The sequence below is a fragment of the Urocampus carinirostris genome, chromosome 20 (assembly GCF_059441175.1).
Source record: "Urocampus carinirostris isolate Australia breed hairy pipefish chromosome 20, RoL_Ucar_1.0, whole genome shotgun sequence".
NCBI classification, from domain to species: Eukaryota; Metazoa; Chordata; class Actinopteri; order Syngnathiformes; family Syngnathidae; genus Urocampus; species Urocampus carinirostris.
The window spans coordinates 14,710,147-14,728,280 of NC_142368.1; the positions used below are offsets into that span (position 1 = coordinate 14,710,147).

Consider the following 18,134-nt stretch of genomic DNA (forward strand, 5'->3'; position numbering starts at 1 on the left):
TTTGAGATAAGAACTTTTATTTACATGAATCATCGATAAAGGGTAGAATTAAGACATACTCTGTTATAATAGAATCTGTAATGTTTGCTCTTAAGCAGGGATTTGGAACCTTTTGCACTCAGAGAGCCTTGTAAGCAAAATATTTGGACAAAAGCCAATACTGTACTACAACACGTTTTATTTCATTGTGTGGTGATTTCTTAAAAAAAAAAAAAAAAAAAAAAAAAAAGAAATAATGAAAAATGCCAGCCTGTTTTCCATATCGACGAGTATCCCGGTTAAAATTTGTCTCCTCGCAATTATTTAAGATTATTGAGGTTCATTTTGACCATTATATTTGTTGTAAATAATTGTTTCAAAACGAGTTGCGAGCAGAGTCCTTCTGTACAAATGTCACTAAATACTGCAAATGAAAAGGATACGGATGAGGGTCCTACAACTTTGTCAAATGGTCACAATTCCAACCTTCGGAATTAAGTGGTCATTATCAATATTCCCTCTGAGCTGCGCGCGTTAAGAAATTACACAAGAAAATCTAGCCAGCTCACAAAAATCAGGGCTTGAAATTGCTCATTAAGAAGCGACTCAAGTCAAAGTTACAGTGCATGGAGGTAAAAATACACGGGTTCCCCCGACGCTTTGTTCTAGATGCGGTATTTTGAAGTCAAGGTGGAAGTAGAACGAAGTTGAGTAAAGTCAGTAGAGTTTTTCGAGAACCGGCTTCTTCGGCTTGGCTCACTAAAAAGAATGGCTCTTTTGGGTCCCAAATGGCTCCTCAGGTTGTTTTTGTTTCTTTAATCCCTACACGACCAAATATTATGTAAAACTGTGCACAAAATGACTTAAAGGAAGGAAAAAGGAAGAAAAGTATATGGAGAACAAAAAGAGAAAAGTAACAGCTAGGAAAAAATAAACACAATGAGATTTTTTTTAAAGGAACTAAAAAAAAAGTAGAAAGGAACACGGGAAAAAGAAGAAAACGTTTGTGTTGCATTCAAATAATTTCCAATGATACCAAGTCAATCTTGTTGCCAACATTGTACTTCCACTACAAAATGTGATTAAAAACAGTTCTGTATCGTGCAACCGACTCAATAAGCCCCCAAAAATGTTAGTATTATGCAACAAAATATATCAGGAAAAAACAGAAATGGATATCTTGTGAAAGAATTGTAAAAACAAATGACGTTTGTAGGCCGTACAACCTTTACAATAGTACATGAGTCAATTCATTCAAAAGTGAAAAATAATTTTGCATTGCCGGAAACTCGTCTATATGTAAGTTGATGTCCAGTTTTGGACATGTTTGATAATGATTTAGTTGCCACACTTGGGTTTGCTGTTGCTCACTGCTGTTTCAAGCGTTGCTCACAGACTTTGCGTGAACGCTCACACCCCTGGAAAATTACAGGGAACATTGGTCATTATGCGTCCTCCATTCTGCTCTATAGATCCATGTTTCGACATCTTTGAAATCTACAAACAGTTGTCTTCAGTCCTTATGCATGTTGTTTATCATTCCTATTTTTTTTTTAAAACTCGCGCAAACAACGCTTCAAATAAATCTCCATGAAATGGTACAAGGAAGATGTCATATTTGCTTGTGAATTCTCATGCATCTCATTGGTTGAGACATGGAAAACATCATCTTGACATTTTTTCTTACGGGCAGTTAGGGAAGAAAAGTGCTACAGTATTTCGTTGAAACACGTTATTCCTAAATGCGTTAAAAAAGTGAATTTAACACTGAGCCAGGATGTATTCATGTACAAAGCTACATACATTACAACCCCTGTCCTTAAGTCTTTGCCTTTTTCTTTTCAGACAAGGAGCAGTATCTTCCACTTGTGGACGTGAATTGGTGGAGCGACAACGTGCTGATCTTGGCCCGGTGCTCGGGTGCCGTCACAGTATCGTCCATCAGGAGCCTCCGCAACCTCCTTGGCAAATCTTGCGAGTGGTTTGAGCCATCGCCTCGAGTCACGGCTGCCCACGATGGTGGATTCCTAAGCCTGGAGGTAGACTTTCTAGATGCGTTTTTTAATTAAAAGCACTGATAGCATAACTGTTAGCATGTCAAATGGCACGTACATTGACTTTATCAGTTGTGCTGCCGATGTATAGGAAAGTCAACATTTTGTTTCAATAAAAACAGATTATTTTGCATTCTAACAGTGCTTCTTAAATTTCAACCATGTATTTCAGAATTATACGACCCTGCTTTTTTAAAATCCTGGAAGAAACTCAATATTTTAACATCTTCCAGTTTTATTCCACTTTTTAGCGTTTTACCATCATCCTAGTGCACAGCCGTTTGAAAAGAGAGAGATTTCTTAGGGGAAGGTTTCATAAGCCAGCCCCTGCTTATGTGTGTTGTTGGTTCGTGTGTAGGTTGGGCGGATGTTGTGGTTCTGCATGGAAATGCAGTGTAAAAGATATATTTCTTTAAGGAACATGTTTTGTCCGATTTAAGGATGTCCCTTAGCACTTTTTTGAGTGGTCATCAATCTTGATTCCAAGTACTAATACCACAAATATATAAAATACCCTTTTCTCTGCCCCCCAAAATTTCAATAAATACTTTGAAATCCAAGTATTATATTTTCCTCAATGTTGCACACTAAATGATATAAGCATATTATTCCTCTAATTCAGGGGTCAGGAACCTTTTTGACCCAACGAGCCATAAAAGCAAAATAATCATATATTTTCAGACAAAATTGAAAAAAACTTCCAAACACGCTCTCTAGACAAAAGCTCATTCTTCAGCACATTTGATTTCACTGTGTGTCATTTGATGATTTCATCAAATGTATGAAATGATAATAATTTGGCGTTATCCTGTGTCCCAAATCAATGTCAATATGCCATTTACAATTTGTCTTCCACCTTCAGTGAAGAGTTTTGAGGCCATTTTTTTCCATGAAATTTGTCCTTAATAACTGTTTCAAAACAATGTGCATGCAAAGTTCTTTTGTAAAAATGTCACAAATGACTGCAAACGATAAGCATATCGTCATATTCACTTTCAGTGTAGACTGCGCTGAGCGAGAGAGAAGGAAGTGGCTTGCGCTGTGTGCAGGGATCCGCCCACCTGTACTGCTCACCCAATCAAAGTCGTTTTCCAGCGTTTTTATTTATCAGTTTAAATGGTTTCTTATCGAACTCCTGCATTAAGTTGCTTCGGCTTTATATGGACCAAAATCGAGATGAAATCACTTGACTTTGGAACGCCACAGAGAGATGTGCAATAGTTACATTTAATTTCGGAGCCATACGTACTCATGAAAAGAGCCATATATGGCTCCTGAGCAATAGGTTCCCCACCCCTGCTTTAATTTCTAGTTATCGATTGTTTCATGGCCACTAGAGGACAGCAAGTCAAAAAGTTTGTAACAGCACAGATACCCGGTACTGGAGGTAAGATCACTTCCAAAAAATCCAGCCCGATTTCACTGGGCCCGCAGGTATTAGAGCTAGATCCAACCCGAGCTCGAGCAATTCACTTGATTTGAGTGATCGAGCCTGATGCAAACCCGAATTTTATTTGTAAGGACAAGGGAGGAGGTGGGTTCATTTTGGCCAACTACCCGAGTTCAGCCCAAGGCCTACCCAAATTTCAAGTCTGGAATGGGCTCTGTCTTAAGATCTAACCTCTACCTGGTATCGTTACCGGCCCATTTCTAGTTCTAATGCAAGCACCGTATGCTTTTGTTAGTATGCACAACAAATGTTTTTAATTTTCATTTTCAACATTTGTATTCCATGTTTTGGTCCCAAGTGCGAGGTGAAGCTCGCCCAGAAGCGCGTCCGTCTGGAAAGCAACCTCGGGAGCGATGAGGAGGAGGGCGATGACGCCGCAGGCGACTCGGACTCCGATGATGAGGCCTCCGCCAAGGCTCGCTACTTTGGCTACATCAAGCAGGGACTTTACTACGTGACAGAGATGGAACGCTTCGCGCCACCTCGGAAGCGGCCCCGCACCGTTGTCAAGAACTACCGGCTGGTTAGTTTGAGGTCCACCACGCCCGAGGAACTCTACCAGAGAAAGGTACGATTATCTTTGCAAAAAAGCATAACGTTGTTCCCTTTGTTTTATTTATTCTTGTGATCAGCCAAATAGTAGTGAATTTATGTTACACACTGATCCCTCAGTTATTGCGGTTAATGGGGACCAGAACCCCCCTGCGAAAAGTGAAAATCCGCAAAGTAGTGTCGCACCTTCATTAAAACCCCTGAGGGATCATCTAACCTGGAGATTACGTCTTTACTGACTGAGAGTATACCTGATTGCAGCAAAATAAGGACTATAGATCTACAGATGAAAACACAGAACACAGAATTGCAGTTGGATGAATGCTCTTTATTGTCATTATATAAAATTAAAATGAAATTGGAGGGATTCTCCTTTTCGGGCATGAAAGCAATTTAGAGAGCAGCTGCCTAGCTGCATGCCAGCATCAGGTATCAAGTATCAAGTTAAGCCAGGTCTCCGTGATGATTCAAATACAACCGTCCCGAATGTAGCATTTTGTCACGAGTTGTAGCCCCAGGTCAACAGTTTCATGGGTTATGGAAACTGCTCGGCAGAGTTGTAAGGCTATCCATAGCACCTGCAGCTTTAATATTTGCTTCTCTTTTGATGTTGCCTCAGGCGGCTTACCAACCCGATAATAATCCACCGATTGCCTGCTCGTAATCAACATTTCTTTTTGAGTTCAAATTGATAAAATAATTTATTTTCAATATAAAGAGCTGCTAAACGCTAGCGGTTGCCATGCTTCCAAGTTTTTTTTTTGCTTAGAAGACATTGACTTGTGCAGCTGCCCATCTGACAGCATACACCAGCATTTTTAACATCTTGGGATAGGTTTATTGTTTTTGTAACCGAAAAAAATGGTAATCGCCCAGAGTGACTTAAAAAAAAAAACATTTTGGGGGGGCGATATTGCCAACCCTTCTTCCAAGTAAGAATTCAGCTGAGCGAAGCAACAAAACAACTGCTGTCTTTGTTCCCTGTGATACAATCGCTCTGCGCTCACCCGAGGTTTTTCCTCCCGAACGCTAATTGCGGCGCTCAGAGATTCAGCTAGCGCTCGCGACAAATTGCAGCAAAGGCTCCAATCTGCACTTTCACAAAGCCCTCCAAGTTTGAGCGCGGCCGGCTCATCAGTCATTTTTATGAGCCCCCGTCCAGCACCTTCTTCATCACTGTCATCATCATTGGGGGCCATTAGTCTTGCCCATCATTTCCAACAGCCCAGAGTTAAAAGTACTAGATCATTATTACTATCGCTCTGAAACACTTGCTGTCCAGACCTGCTGCAGATTTTCTTCAACCCCCAATCCCCCCAAAAAATCCACCACAAAATATATCCCCACATATGCTAGGCAGTCATCCCCCCCTATATTAATGTGGATTGAGTGCATGGAGACTAGGAGAATTGCTAACTAATTGATTACGACCTATCCCAGCAATTTATTGAAGATGGTTTTAAGGCTGTAGTGTATTTTACTTTATCAAAGAAATTCTAACAAAACATGGTAATCAATTAACACAATCTTAGCAAACCTGCCAAAGAAAAATGATAAATTACCTATCAAATACAGATGTCCCTTAATAGGTATAGTTTAAATAAGGTAATTCATTTTCAGAGAAATATGAAATATGAAAACTTATGAGTACACTGCAAAAATACCAGTTAGAAGCTTTTTGAAGTTGAAAGCTACTTTTTGTTACTGCTTGTCACCAAGAGCTTCCATTTTCCATTATTTGCACCGCTTATCCTCAGTAGGGTCACGGGGGTGCTGGAGCCCATCCCAGCTATCTTCGGGCAGTGGGCAGGGGACGCCCTGAACCGGTTGCCAGCCAGTCGCAGGGCACATAGGGACAGACAACTCACTCGCTCATTCACACCTAGGGACAATTTGGACCGGCCAATTAACCTGACATGCATTTTTTGGAATGTGGGAGGAAACCGGAGTGCCCGGAGGAAACCCACGCAAGCACGGGGAGAACATGCAAACTCCACACAGGAAGGTTCGATTTCATGACCTCAGAACTGTGCCGCACACGCGCTAACCACTGCGCCGCCGTGCTGCCCGTTTCCATTTATATATACATTAATGAAATAACATTACTTGGTTGTTACGATGTTATTACCAGGTTGTATTTATTAGAAGTTAAATTAACCACTAAAACATTATGCCATTTGAAAATCAAATTTACTAACATCACATTCACCCATCATTGGTGAGCTCTTTTCAGAACCTGTTCGAGGCTTCTCAGGCGTTCTTAGGGGCGGCGGGCACCACGTTGAAGACCCCTGATGTAGTAAAATCAATGAAGTAATCATCTTTCTTCTAATCAGCTAATAAGTATTTCATTGTGTGTAAACAATTAATTGAAACACAGTAATATAATAAATAATTAAAATAATATGAGACAAAAAATATTAAATACAAAATAATTTTTTATAACAAGTTTTTATTCTATGTTTCTTTTAAATTTTATCTTTAAATCCTTTGTGTATATGTGCACTATATGTTGCACCTTTAGAGGCAAAAATAGGCAAAAATATTTACAAGTGCTTGGAAACTGCAATAAAAAATAACCCCCTTTAACAATAGTAAAATAAAAAAGTGCAATAACATTTAGCAGCAACACAAATTCCCAAATAAGTCGATGAATTTGATATGCGTACCAATATTTTCAATGCAACTGGCAAGATATTTATTTCGCATTTTAGCGCTTGTTTAGGGTTGTGATAGCCCTGAGCCTGTTGGTCCCTTTTTAGGGACCTGTAGCGCCTATCGGAGGGCAACAGGTGAAGAGGTGATGGCCAGTACTTTACAATGTCCACTTTTGCAATACTACAAGCCGACGATGTACTCCTGACTGTGCAGAGAATATCCAATGATTTTCTGAACTGTGTTGATTACTCTCTGCATATTTTTTCTGTCTGTTAAGAAAAAAGTCGTTAAATAAGAAAGGGTTATTTAAATGAGCAAGATTATCATCTATCCATCCATCCATTATCTACACCGCTTATCCTCAGTAGGGTCGCGGGGGTGCTGGAGCCCATATCAGCTAACTTCGGGCAGTGGGCAGAGGACACCCTGAACTGGTTGCCGGCCAGTCGCAGAGCACACAGGGACAGACAACTCACTCGCTCATTCAGACCTAGGGACAATTTGGACCGGCCAATTAATCTGACATGCATGTTTTCGTAATGTGGGAGGAATCCGGAGTGCCCGGAGGAAACTCACGCAAGCACGGGGAGAACATGCAAACTCCACACAGGAAGGTTTGATCTTCAGACCTGCCGCACACGCACTAACCACTGCGCTGCCGTGCTGCCCGATTATCATCTAGTAAAACAAAAATGTTGTTAAATACCAGGAAACAGTACTGACACCACAATAACTTTTTGTTGTATAGATTAACCCCACCCTTGAGGCAGACACAACGCCATTCCATGTAGAACTGGGGGGAAATCCCGTGATACTTTAAGATAAGGCTGGATTTCGGCATTCGAACATTCAAAGGCTTTTCAATTTTTCCTAATGTTTGAAACGTCCACAGAAAAGACATGACTTCCTTTCTAATGGTAATAGCACACAAAGGAAACCGATTCCGGCGTGAATTCAGTCGGATAGTCCTCAACATGCGCTCTCTCCCTGGCAACACCGCCGACATTTTCATTAGGCCGACCCGCCGAGACGGCGAAAGAGAAGAAGGGAGGGAAACGTTTTTTTGGATGTCCTCCTACGACATAACTGTGTGGGGTTTTCACTGCCCTCGAGCAAGTGCAGTCTGGCTAATGTGCTGCTTTGTACTCCCACGTATGGACAGAGTTGGATGCGCAGTATGCAAACGTGTGTTTGCACACGCACTCTATGCTCCTGGGCTCGCTTTTGTCGGATCAAATCATTTTTATAGGCATTGATGTGACATAAAAGCTTCCATTTAAGTTGGTGCTTAAAGCCTGATGCTGATCATTAATGTAAAGGAGCACCCGCAAAAATGGAGAAAATATTTTTGCTTTGAAAACATGTTATTTTGACAACACTTACATGTCGTTTTAAAGAGTACAAATTTGTGTGGTGACAGAAAGATTTGTTATTCAATCTTGGGTTTTGAAAAGCATTCATCATAAAAGCATGTAAACATAACCCTCAGAAAATGTCATAATTTCAAGATAGTGCTGCACATAAATATTTTTTAAATATAAGCAAATTGTTTAGATTTTTTAACTGATTCACTGTGCTAAAGATTATTTGTAATGGACAATAATTTGGGGGTTTTCAGTAAAGAATTGTTGTCTGTTTTGTATCTTTGCGATAATGATTAATTCTTTTTCTAAGGTTTTTATCTTTTTAAAATGGAAGAAAAATAATAAATAAAATGAGCATAATCCATCCTATTTTAAGTATGGTTTCATTTTAGGAGAAAAAAATCTTAAAATAAATCTTAAAATGAGAAAAAATATTGAAAATTGGCTAAAAAAAATCCAACCACCAAGCTAGAAAAAGATGATGTTGATTATTCGACCATTTTGCTGTAATTCTTATGCAATTTCCTCGCGACGATTTTACAGGCAACATATCCTTTTTATAGTTATTTGTCTTTTTCTTACTAATAGTTAAAGGAAGAATATCCTTGAAATTTTCATCTAAATGCTAATGAAAAACAGATGCAAGAGTCAAACTGTGACCTTTGCAGTGCCCAGATCTTTATTAAATACCCAGTAATATACTCTTTCGTCACTGGCGGTAATGTAGCGATTTCATCAATACCTGACTTCTCAAGCAAAAACATTTCTAAGTTTGGTTTAGACTGATTACTTCAACTTCCTGTTACGTGAGCTTCCTCTGGCTACTTTTATAAGACTCAAATTCCATTGAGATACAATGATTAAGAGTTAAAACAAGATTATTCTCCACAATTTTCCCCTTTTGATTATTTAAAATCAAATTTAAGTCTTTCTTGGGCTTTTTTTTTTTTTACCCAAGCTTTCACAAACACTTGGACCGATTCATGCCATGATTCCAGTCCATGCTCTGGTTCGAAAGTCTGTGACCGATCCCTGTCACAAGGTCGATCGCAACATGCAAACAAACGTTCAAGTCATTTTATCACCATAACGTTCATGTCCTTTAAAACAAAGTCGTATTTTTCCAACACTCTTCACATGTTAAAACTGCACAGTATTGTAAAACTAAGGGGCTTCAAATTACACATATGGCTTATGTCGGTGTTTTTCAACCTTTTTTGAGCCAGGGCATGTTTTTTACATTGGAAAAAATTTTGCGGCACACCGCTAACCAAAAATGTTAGAAAATGACACTAAAGAGTATGTTTAATTACAATATAATTTATAATACCCCCAGTTTTTACAGCACTGACACTTGACAATTCCATATTTGCAGAAAATGATTCATAAATGTTTTATTAAATTTTAAAAAGTGACATTGGATAATTTCTCACGGCACACTAGTGTGTCGCGGCACACTGGTCGAAAATCACACTGGCTTATGTCATTGCCATTGGACCTCCTGTTTTTTGCTTCTGTGCCCTTAAGAGGTGGGGCCTGGTGTGGTGACAGTCGCCATTAGACTAATTCCAGTCCTCAATTTCTCTCCAAACCATGGACTAAATAATAAAAAAAAAATCGTTATTTCATTAAAACGAACGGCGGCTGAGTGATAATGGTGCGGAGGGTCCAAGGTTCAAGTCCAGCTACCAGCTTCCCGGTGCGGAGTTTCCTCCGTGCACTTCGGTTTCCTACCACATTCCAAAAATGTAAACTGGCTGTTTAGCCAATAAGCGTATGATTACTGGTCTGTCTCAGTGTCTCCTGAACTTGTTGGCCACAGCCCCTGCTCCAAGATAGCTGGAATGGGCTGGGAAGGGCTCCAGCACCCCAGTGCAAATAATGGAAGGATGATGATTTTCATTGAATTTGACATGCATCCAACAGATTGACAACGAAGAATATGGAGAGGCCTTGTCTCTGGCCCAAGCATACAACCTGGACTCAGACTTGGTCTACCAGAGGCAATGGAGGAAAAGCACCGTCAGCATCGCCTCCATACAAGATTATCTTGTATGTCACAAACGGAAAAAAAAAAAATATATTTTTTATAATTTCACCCATCACATTTAACACCGTGTATCTCCAGAGCAAGATCCGCAAGCGCTCGTGGGTCCTTCACGAGTGTGTGGAGCGCGTCCCTGAGAACGTAGACGCTGCCAAAGAGCTTTTGCAGTACGGCCTCAAGGGCACAGACCTCGAGGCCCTCATCGCTATTGGCAACAAAGAGGATGGGGGCAGGTGCACACTCTTCTTCTTTTTGGATTCAATAAAATTCTCTCAGCGGTGGCGAAGCTCACCTGTGCTGTCGTCGCTTGACAGGTTCATCATGCCCGGTGACGTGGACCTGGACGACCTTCCCTATGAGGACTTGTCGGATGAGGAGGAGGTGGAGATGAAGAAGGAAAATGAGAGCAAGAGGAAGCGAGAGCTGCTGGACAAGGTCGATTTCAGCAGGTCAGTGCGCGCTTGAAGAGGGTGAGCTGTGAATGCTAAGAGTATACTCAATGGCAATTGGTGTTATATCAGTGTTCTGGTTTGCCGGCGTCCTAGACGCATCATTTTTTCTGGGGACGCATAGTGATCAAATCAACGTGCGTCCCCGGGACGCAACCTTTTTGCCACAAAATTGTCATTATTTAAACAAAGATTTACTGCACTCCAAACTTTTCGTCAGGCAGATCCGCCATTGTTGTTTTGGTCTCGCGGTTCGAGTTGTGTAGTGAAAGTCTGTTTCTTTTTAGAGAACCGGCTTTTTCGGCTCAACTCATTCAAGAGAGCCAGCTCTCAAACGGCTCACTTGCTTTGATGATTGATATTACGAATTATGTTGTATAAATAAGTTAAGAAAAAAAGGAAGTATAAAAGGAGAAAATAAAAAAAAGACAGGTTTGTGGTTATCCCTTTCATCGATATATTACCAACAATAATTTGATGCAGAAAATGAATTCATAATTTGATGATTGAAACTGAATGAATATATAGATTTATATTATATATTTGTTGCCGATTTACGATTTCAACCTGGATAAGACTAAATTTTGGGGAGCCATAGATCTCTGTTGGGAGCCATAGATTTTTGAGCATGCGAGTCCCCGGGACCCATTACTTTTCACAGCTAAAATGAACACTGTATAGGGGCAATATTTCCTCTCACGGACATTGCTTCACTTATCAGTGGACTGCTATTAGTCAGCACTTGGTTGAGATTTAGAAACCCAGCGGCAGTCTTTAAAAATAGAAAAACACTAACAACCATTTCACAATTACTTTATATGACCTAGAAAGCGCTAGCAATAGTATTCATTTGTAAGTATATACCATTGAGTAGGCACTTTTAATATTCATATTTCTTTCTTAATTAGTTGTCCATTTTGCAACTCACAACCTATCTTAAGAAATATTCAAACAACCATCACTAACAAAAGAAGTAATAGGAAGCCTGGCAAGGTCACCTTTAAGCAAATTTGTTAAATGGGAAAAAAATAGGAAAATGAAGCTCAAGCTTTCCTTTTAAAAATGAGGGCACAATATCCACATTGAAAAATGATATTGTCCGTCTGTATTCGTTGTTTAAAGAGTAATAACCTGCATTCACATTTTGCGTTATGGTTCTGCCTTAAAGGTACAGTTTGTAATATTTGACCACTAAATGTCATATTGTGTAGTGCAAATGAAGATGAGAATAACACAGCACAAAGAAGAATACAAGCTACGGAGAATCAAAGTGTCCAAACTGCACCAAAAGAATAAAAAAAAAGAAAAAGGGAAAAATAAAGACAAAATCAAGAAAAAAAAGGGGCAATAGACAATATAAAAAAGGATTAACCCTTAGCAGCAAGATGGAGTACAAACATGTCATCCCCCACTAGTAGAACCATCTTATCCAAATGCAAATTTCTTCACCTACAAGTATTTAAAAAAAATGCACATTTATATGATAGTTCATGTATTTTTGCTCATTAAACAAATCAAGTGTTTTTTTAAAATGAATTAAGTATTTTTACCACAACAAGGCGCTAAATAATACACCGTCCCTTTAAGCTTTCTGGGGAATTAAAAATGGGACATTTCAATTCCACATTTTTCAGACCGATAATAATACCATTGTTTTGAGTGTTCATCAATACCAGTGCCACATACTGATACCATTAATACATAAAATACGCCTCTCTGTGCAAAACATGACAAATCCCATCAAAATATTTTATTATTGCCTTAATCCAATAACTATTTAATTTCAACTTTCTGATCGTTAAAGAAGGCAGCCGAAATTGGTATTGGCGACCATTGCAAGTACCGTAAAATTCGAACCATAAGCCGCATCTTTTACGCCAAGCTTTTAACCCTGCGGCTTGTTGACCTTTCTATCTACCGAGAGAGCTAACTGTGGTCATTGTGGTTGCTGTTTACGTTCCACCGGATGCTAACGTTCCACCGGATGCTAACGTTAGCATAGCGCTAAATCTCCTGCCCGCTGCTATCAATAAACAGCAGCTTGCACTCCCCGCCGGAGCTTCTATCGTCGCCGGCGACTTTAATCAGGCATGCTTAAGGACTGTACTTCCCAAATTCATTCAATACGAGGACTGAGCCACCAGGGGGAAAAACACTGGACCGTGTGTACAGTAAGAACAAACATCGAGTTGTATCCGGCCATCTCTGTCTGTCCCTCACCCCCTCATACACCCCCCCTCCGAAGGAAAACAAAGCCTATGCAACAAGGACAGTACACAAACATCCTCTTTGTTCCTTTATCGTCTTTCTTTTCCTTATCCTCACTGTAAAACGTGGAACTGGAGTGCCACGTCCAATGTCGGCACAATATATTCAACCCATGTTGTAACAATGACAGTAAAGGTATATTCTATTCTATTCTATTCTAATGACGAGGCATTCAGTTAATTTCAAATCAATAAAGTTTCGGTATCAGACAATACTGTACAGTTCAAAAGGGGAGTTTGTGCGAGGCAAACAGAAGACTGGCCGCTGCCCTAAACCACATCAAGTTAGTAGGGAGGAGGGGGGGACATTAGCCTGGACATGAGGACTTGGCGGCGGCGGTAGCAAAGATTAGCGGCTAATCAGCTCGGCGTAATTTATGCCTTTGTTGTTAAGCGCCCGGGGAAAGACTAATGAAAAAGCCTTCAGTGGCCACTAATCACCTCTCATACGTGCCAATCCGCTCGCACCATCAAGCCCCTTCCTACGCGCATTAAACCCAATTAAATCGTTCGCAAGGTAAACGTGGGGAGAAAAACGTTGCGTTTACGCAAATAGATGGCACTCATTAAAAATGCATTTGCGTGCAAATGTAGCTTCTCCTGCGACTGGGACACTCTCCATTGTGTCTCCTGCTCACGAGGTACTTATACTTCAGCTCAACGGATGTGCACTTTTCACTCTTAAATTCCGTCCTCGAAAACAAAATATGATTGGCTTGAAAGAAATCACTTCAGTTTAATAGATTGCTGCTTTTATGAATTCTTTGGTGCACGTGCGTACGCGTGTGAAGCATACTGTCCTCGTGCCGCCTTGAGGCCAGAAATTGATAATAATTCTCCTAATTTCTTTTTAACTACACCGCCGTTACAGAAATGGCTTGGTATCGATCACATCTGCTCTTCCTGTGTGTATTGTTGTCTTGTAGCGCCGAGTGTTTGCCTCGTCCCTCAGGGTACTACGTCATGCGCTTTGAAAATATTATAGTGAGCCCCTGGACCAGTTACAGACCCAGACGCAGTAGGTGTAAATCTGTAATATAGAGATAATAGATTATCCCTTTCCCACGCTTCTAAGATGAATCAAGGTACCGGATTTTCAAAGCACATGTACTATGTTGAACAATTTAAATGCTGTTGCATTTTTTTAAGAAAAAAAATACCGGTACACAAAACACCTTGATTTTTGTTGCTTTCCATCTGTTCATTTTTATTTAAATTTAAAACCTTTTGAAATATTTAAACTCGATTATTCACGTTTTTGCGTAGTTAATTGCATATTTTAATATCTTATACTTATTAGAAAAACTAATACTCCCTAGATGTTTTTTATATCCCATTATTCTATCACATTAAAACTGTGTTTTTAAGCATTTGAAATATTTAATCGTGATTACTCTCATTTAATCCACTTTTAGGTTTGTATCTAAACATGTAGAAATTTTTTTTACCAAGTATTGCATTTGAATACTGTTTCAGAAGCAACTTAAATATTTGACTGCAATTACTCACATTTTTCTGAGCGTAATTTAAGATTAACAGTTTTAAATATGTAAGAAACACATAATTTCAGACAGTTTGTTTTATTTTAGTGCTGTCAAATGATTAAAATATTTAATCCGCATCTGGTATATTTGCATAGTTAACTCCTAGTTCAACATTTTGGGTCGCCAACTGCATTCCTAGCTTATCACATAACCATACATGTTGAATATTAAACAACACAAAGACACCCAAGATTTTTTTTCCCTCGTTTTTCCCCCCTGTTATTTTATTCAATTTCAATATTGGTTATGTAGTCACTGGATTTCCTAAACCAAACACATTCATGTTATCACTACAATTCTAATCTTTATTTATTTATATAGATAGATAGATAGATACTTTTTTCATCCCCTTAAGGAAATTCACACTTCCAGCAGTATCCTTGTGTTGATTATTAACAGATTAACAGGATGGCCTAGGGGTGCTTTGTTGTAGTTTAGCAACAGCGGAGTGGATGACATCACACGCTAGTCCAAAAGTTCGACGTCCCTGCAGCAGATGGAAATCTTTTTGCCCAGGGTTACACCACCTCGTGTTCACGTAGATAGCGAGTCCACCTCTTCTCCGCTTCCCGCAGGCTTTCGTGTCTCTAACAGTGCTGAAGTGGCTCCGGGTAGCTCCACGTTTGCATCCGGGATGCTAGACGTGAGCCACGTTTCCGTAAAACACAGCAAACTGCACTCCCTGTACGCTTTGATGTTTTTCACCAGCACAGCCAGTTCGTCGGTCTTATTTGGTAGAGAGCTCACATTTACCATAATTACGGACGGTACCGAAGACTTATAACGCCGCTAGCCACTTAGCTAGCTCCGGCTCTGCAGCCACGATAGGGCCCCCTCATCACGCCGGCATGAGAATTCTTCAGGGCAAGGAGTCGATTCCTCGATTAAACCCATAACAAGAGTAAAGAAAGTAATCCAAAGTGTAGTTGTCAAACAGGACGAAAAACACCGAAGATAGAAGCAGACATTTAAAACAATAAATCATAAAAAGTACGAAATAACATGGAGCTGCTGGAAAGGCTGCCGCCCCGGCGGCGCCGCTTTGATGTTACTCATTAACATTAAAAAGAGTAAATTATTGTAATTAGGTTAAAAAAAATCTGATTGTTCGAATATCTTTTTTGAGTTTGAAATTTACTCCATTTAAATGCAACTGGTGTCACTAAGAACTGTCATTGTTAATAAGCCTCTTTTGTGAAAAGGAATTTTACTGCTAGAATTAGCGACCGACTGCGCTAGTATCTAAATCTAGCGTTAATTAGCCCAATAAAAAGTTTGACGGTGTTTAAAGGGGGTTACTGTAAATTGTTAGCAGTTTTAAAGAACACCCCAGTTTTACTTTTTTGGTTTTGTCCGTGATGCAATTTACTTTTGTGGACATTTGTATCAGTAATGCATTCGCTGATTCTCCAAAACACACTTATACTTTAGAGTACAGTGGAACCTCGGTTCTCGACCATAATCCGTTCCAGAACCCTGTCCGAAAACCGATTTGTTCGATCACCGAAATCATTTTTCCCATTAAAAATAATGAAAATTGTTTTAATCCGTTCCAACATCCTGAATGTTTACCTTGAATGTTTAACGTAAACATAAAGTGAACCCAGGCTAATCGTACGTTCGCGTTATCGTAATCTTCCGTACGAAAGATTACGCTGACTTGAACGTGTAAAAATAAAAAAATCTGGTTGTTTACAAGTCATTTAGCACCCGGGTCTCCACAACAAGTGGTGAGCGGTTCATTGAAAAAGGGGCTGCATACCAACACCCTGAATGTTGGGCTCCGTTCTAACATCCTGAATGTTTAACGTAAACATAAAGCTAACCCAGACTAATCGTACGTTCGCGTTATCGTAATCTTCAGTATGAAAGATTACGCTTACATGAATGTGTAAAAATAAAAAATAAAGGATAAAGAAAAGAATTATGCATAGGATTTCTTACCTTTGTGGTGGTCAGCAGAAGGCGCTTGTGTACGGTGGGGAGAGGATCAGACACTCGCACAGCTCCTTCATATTTTGCTATTTTTTGACCGAGCAGCGAAGCAAGAATTTCTCGAAATTTTGGGTCGGACTCCGATTTGTTCGAACTGAGAGGCGTTCGAAAACCGAGGTTGCACTGTACATAAATACTACCTATAAACCCTGGCACTCAATAATGTATTTTTGTCTACTTCTATCATTTATCAACAAAAATATAGTTTTTATCTTTTTTATCAACCATCTGTTTGTTGTTTGTGTGCATGTGCGGTGAATGTAACAAACTGCGTTACAAAAAAATGCAACACAATAAATCACACTTAAGGGATTGCAGCTTTTGCTTTTTCAGTCAAACGCAAATTTTTGGCCGGGGATTAAAATGTCTCCTTTCATGAGATTTTTCTGTATCGTGGTTGTTTGCTAGCTAGTTAGCTCTCTTATATATTCCTTTTCCCACACACGTAATCAATTGTGAAATCAATCAAAGATCTGGTTAGATGCTTTAAGTCCTCTCTTAATCTTCTAAATCTCCATCTTAATTCAAATCGATAAATGTGGAGTTGAGCAGTGCACCCTTGGTTATTGTTGTCATTCTTTAGACTACAGCCTCACATATTTCAGCAGTTACGCCTTTTTACTTGGACAAATTGTTTCTGTTTCCTGGAAAGAAAAATAAGGGAGCGCTTGAATGAAACAAAAAATGGTTTGCATGGTTCTAATCAATGCACAGTAATCAATTCCTGCTGTTATAATTGGCCATTTAGAAATCCAACTAAACAGAATTGGCTCTTACTTAGACATATGTTGAACTAGGGGTGGACATGTCTTTTTTTTCATATGTATCTGTACTCAAAATTAGATTAAATGAAATGAAATGATCTGCATTTATATAGCGCTTTTCAAGTCAAGACTTCCCAAAGCACTTTACAGTGTGCTTCACTTTTCCCGATAGCAGCCGTGCAGCCATGAAAGGCACTAACCTGCATACTGGGGGTATTAGGGGTTCAGTGTCTTACCCAAGGACACTTCGACATGTAACACGGAGGAGCTGGGATTCGAACTGCGATCTCTTGATCCCAAGACGAGCGATCTACCTCCTCCTGAGCCACTGCCGCCCCTAGATGGGCGCCAACAGGCTGTATGTGCCCAAAACACAGCACAGGAAATGGTGCTCCTACAACCCTAGTGGTTAAGGGATTCACCCAACCAAGCACCCTCACCCACCCAACTCACAATTGTAGTTGATATCGTTTTCTGCTTCATTTCACTGGGCTTTTAACAAAAAGTGACCTGGAATTAAAGGAATAGTCAATTGCCATATAAAATAATGTAATATTAAAAATCAGTACCTGTTATTTGTCCACTAGTTGTCGCTGTATTGTATTGTGCAACAGAAAACAAAAAGGAAGTTTTATTGCTCTTTGACAATGACTATAAATATCAAATCTGATCTTCTAAAAAGCCAAGAATATAAACCAGAGAGACTTTTCCAAGGTTTTATGGTACCCATAGCATTAAGATGGCCGACATTTATGTCTGCTCCCTCTAGGTCAGGGGTCGGGAACCTTTTTGACTCAAAGAGCCATAAAAGCAAAATATATGAATTTTATTTTGGGAAAGCCACACCATATATTATGAGACAAATTGACTAAATTGCTAAACCCACGCCCCAGTCAAAAGCTTAGTCTTCAGCACATTTATTTTGATGATTTGATAAAAAAAAAAAGAGAATGCCAGAGCCCGTGTCCCAAAATCAACAAACATACCACTTTAAACTTGTCTCTTTCTTGC

The 18,134-nt window shown here is 39.6% G+C and overlaps 1 protein-coding gene across 1 annotated transcript in view; it reads left to right on the top strand.

Moving 5' to 3' along the window:
- The window catches only part of nbas (NBAS subunit of NRZ tethering complex), a 287,616-nt gene that overhangs the window by 36,957 nt on the left and 232,525 nt on the right, over positions 1–18,134 (top strand). Inside the window, exons 14-18 of the mRNA XM_088324534.1 lie at positions 1,825–2,018; positions 3,782–4,051; positions 9,984–10,109; positions 10,186–10,337; positions 10,419–10,553. Coding sequence (XP_088180660.1) covers positions 1,825–2,018; positions 3,782–4,051; positions 9,984–10,109; positions 10,186–10,337; positions 10,419–10,553 — 877 coding nt within the window. The remainder of the gene's footprint in view (positions 1–1,824; positions 2,019–3,781; positions 4,052–9,983; positions 10,110–10,185; positions 10,338–10,418; positions 10,554–18,134) is intronic.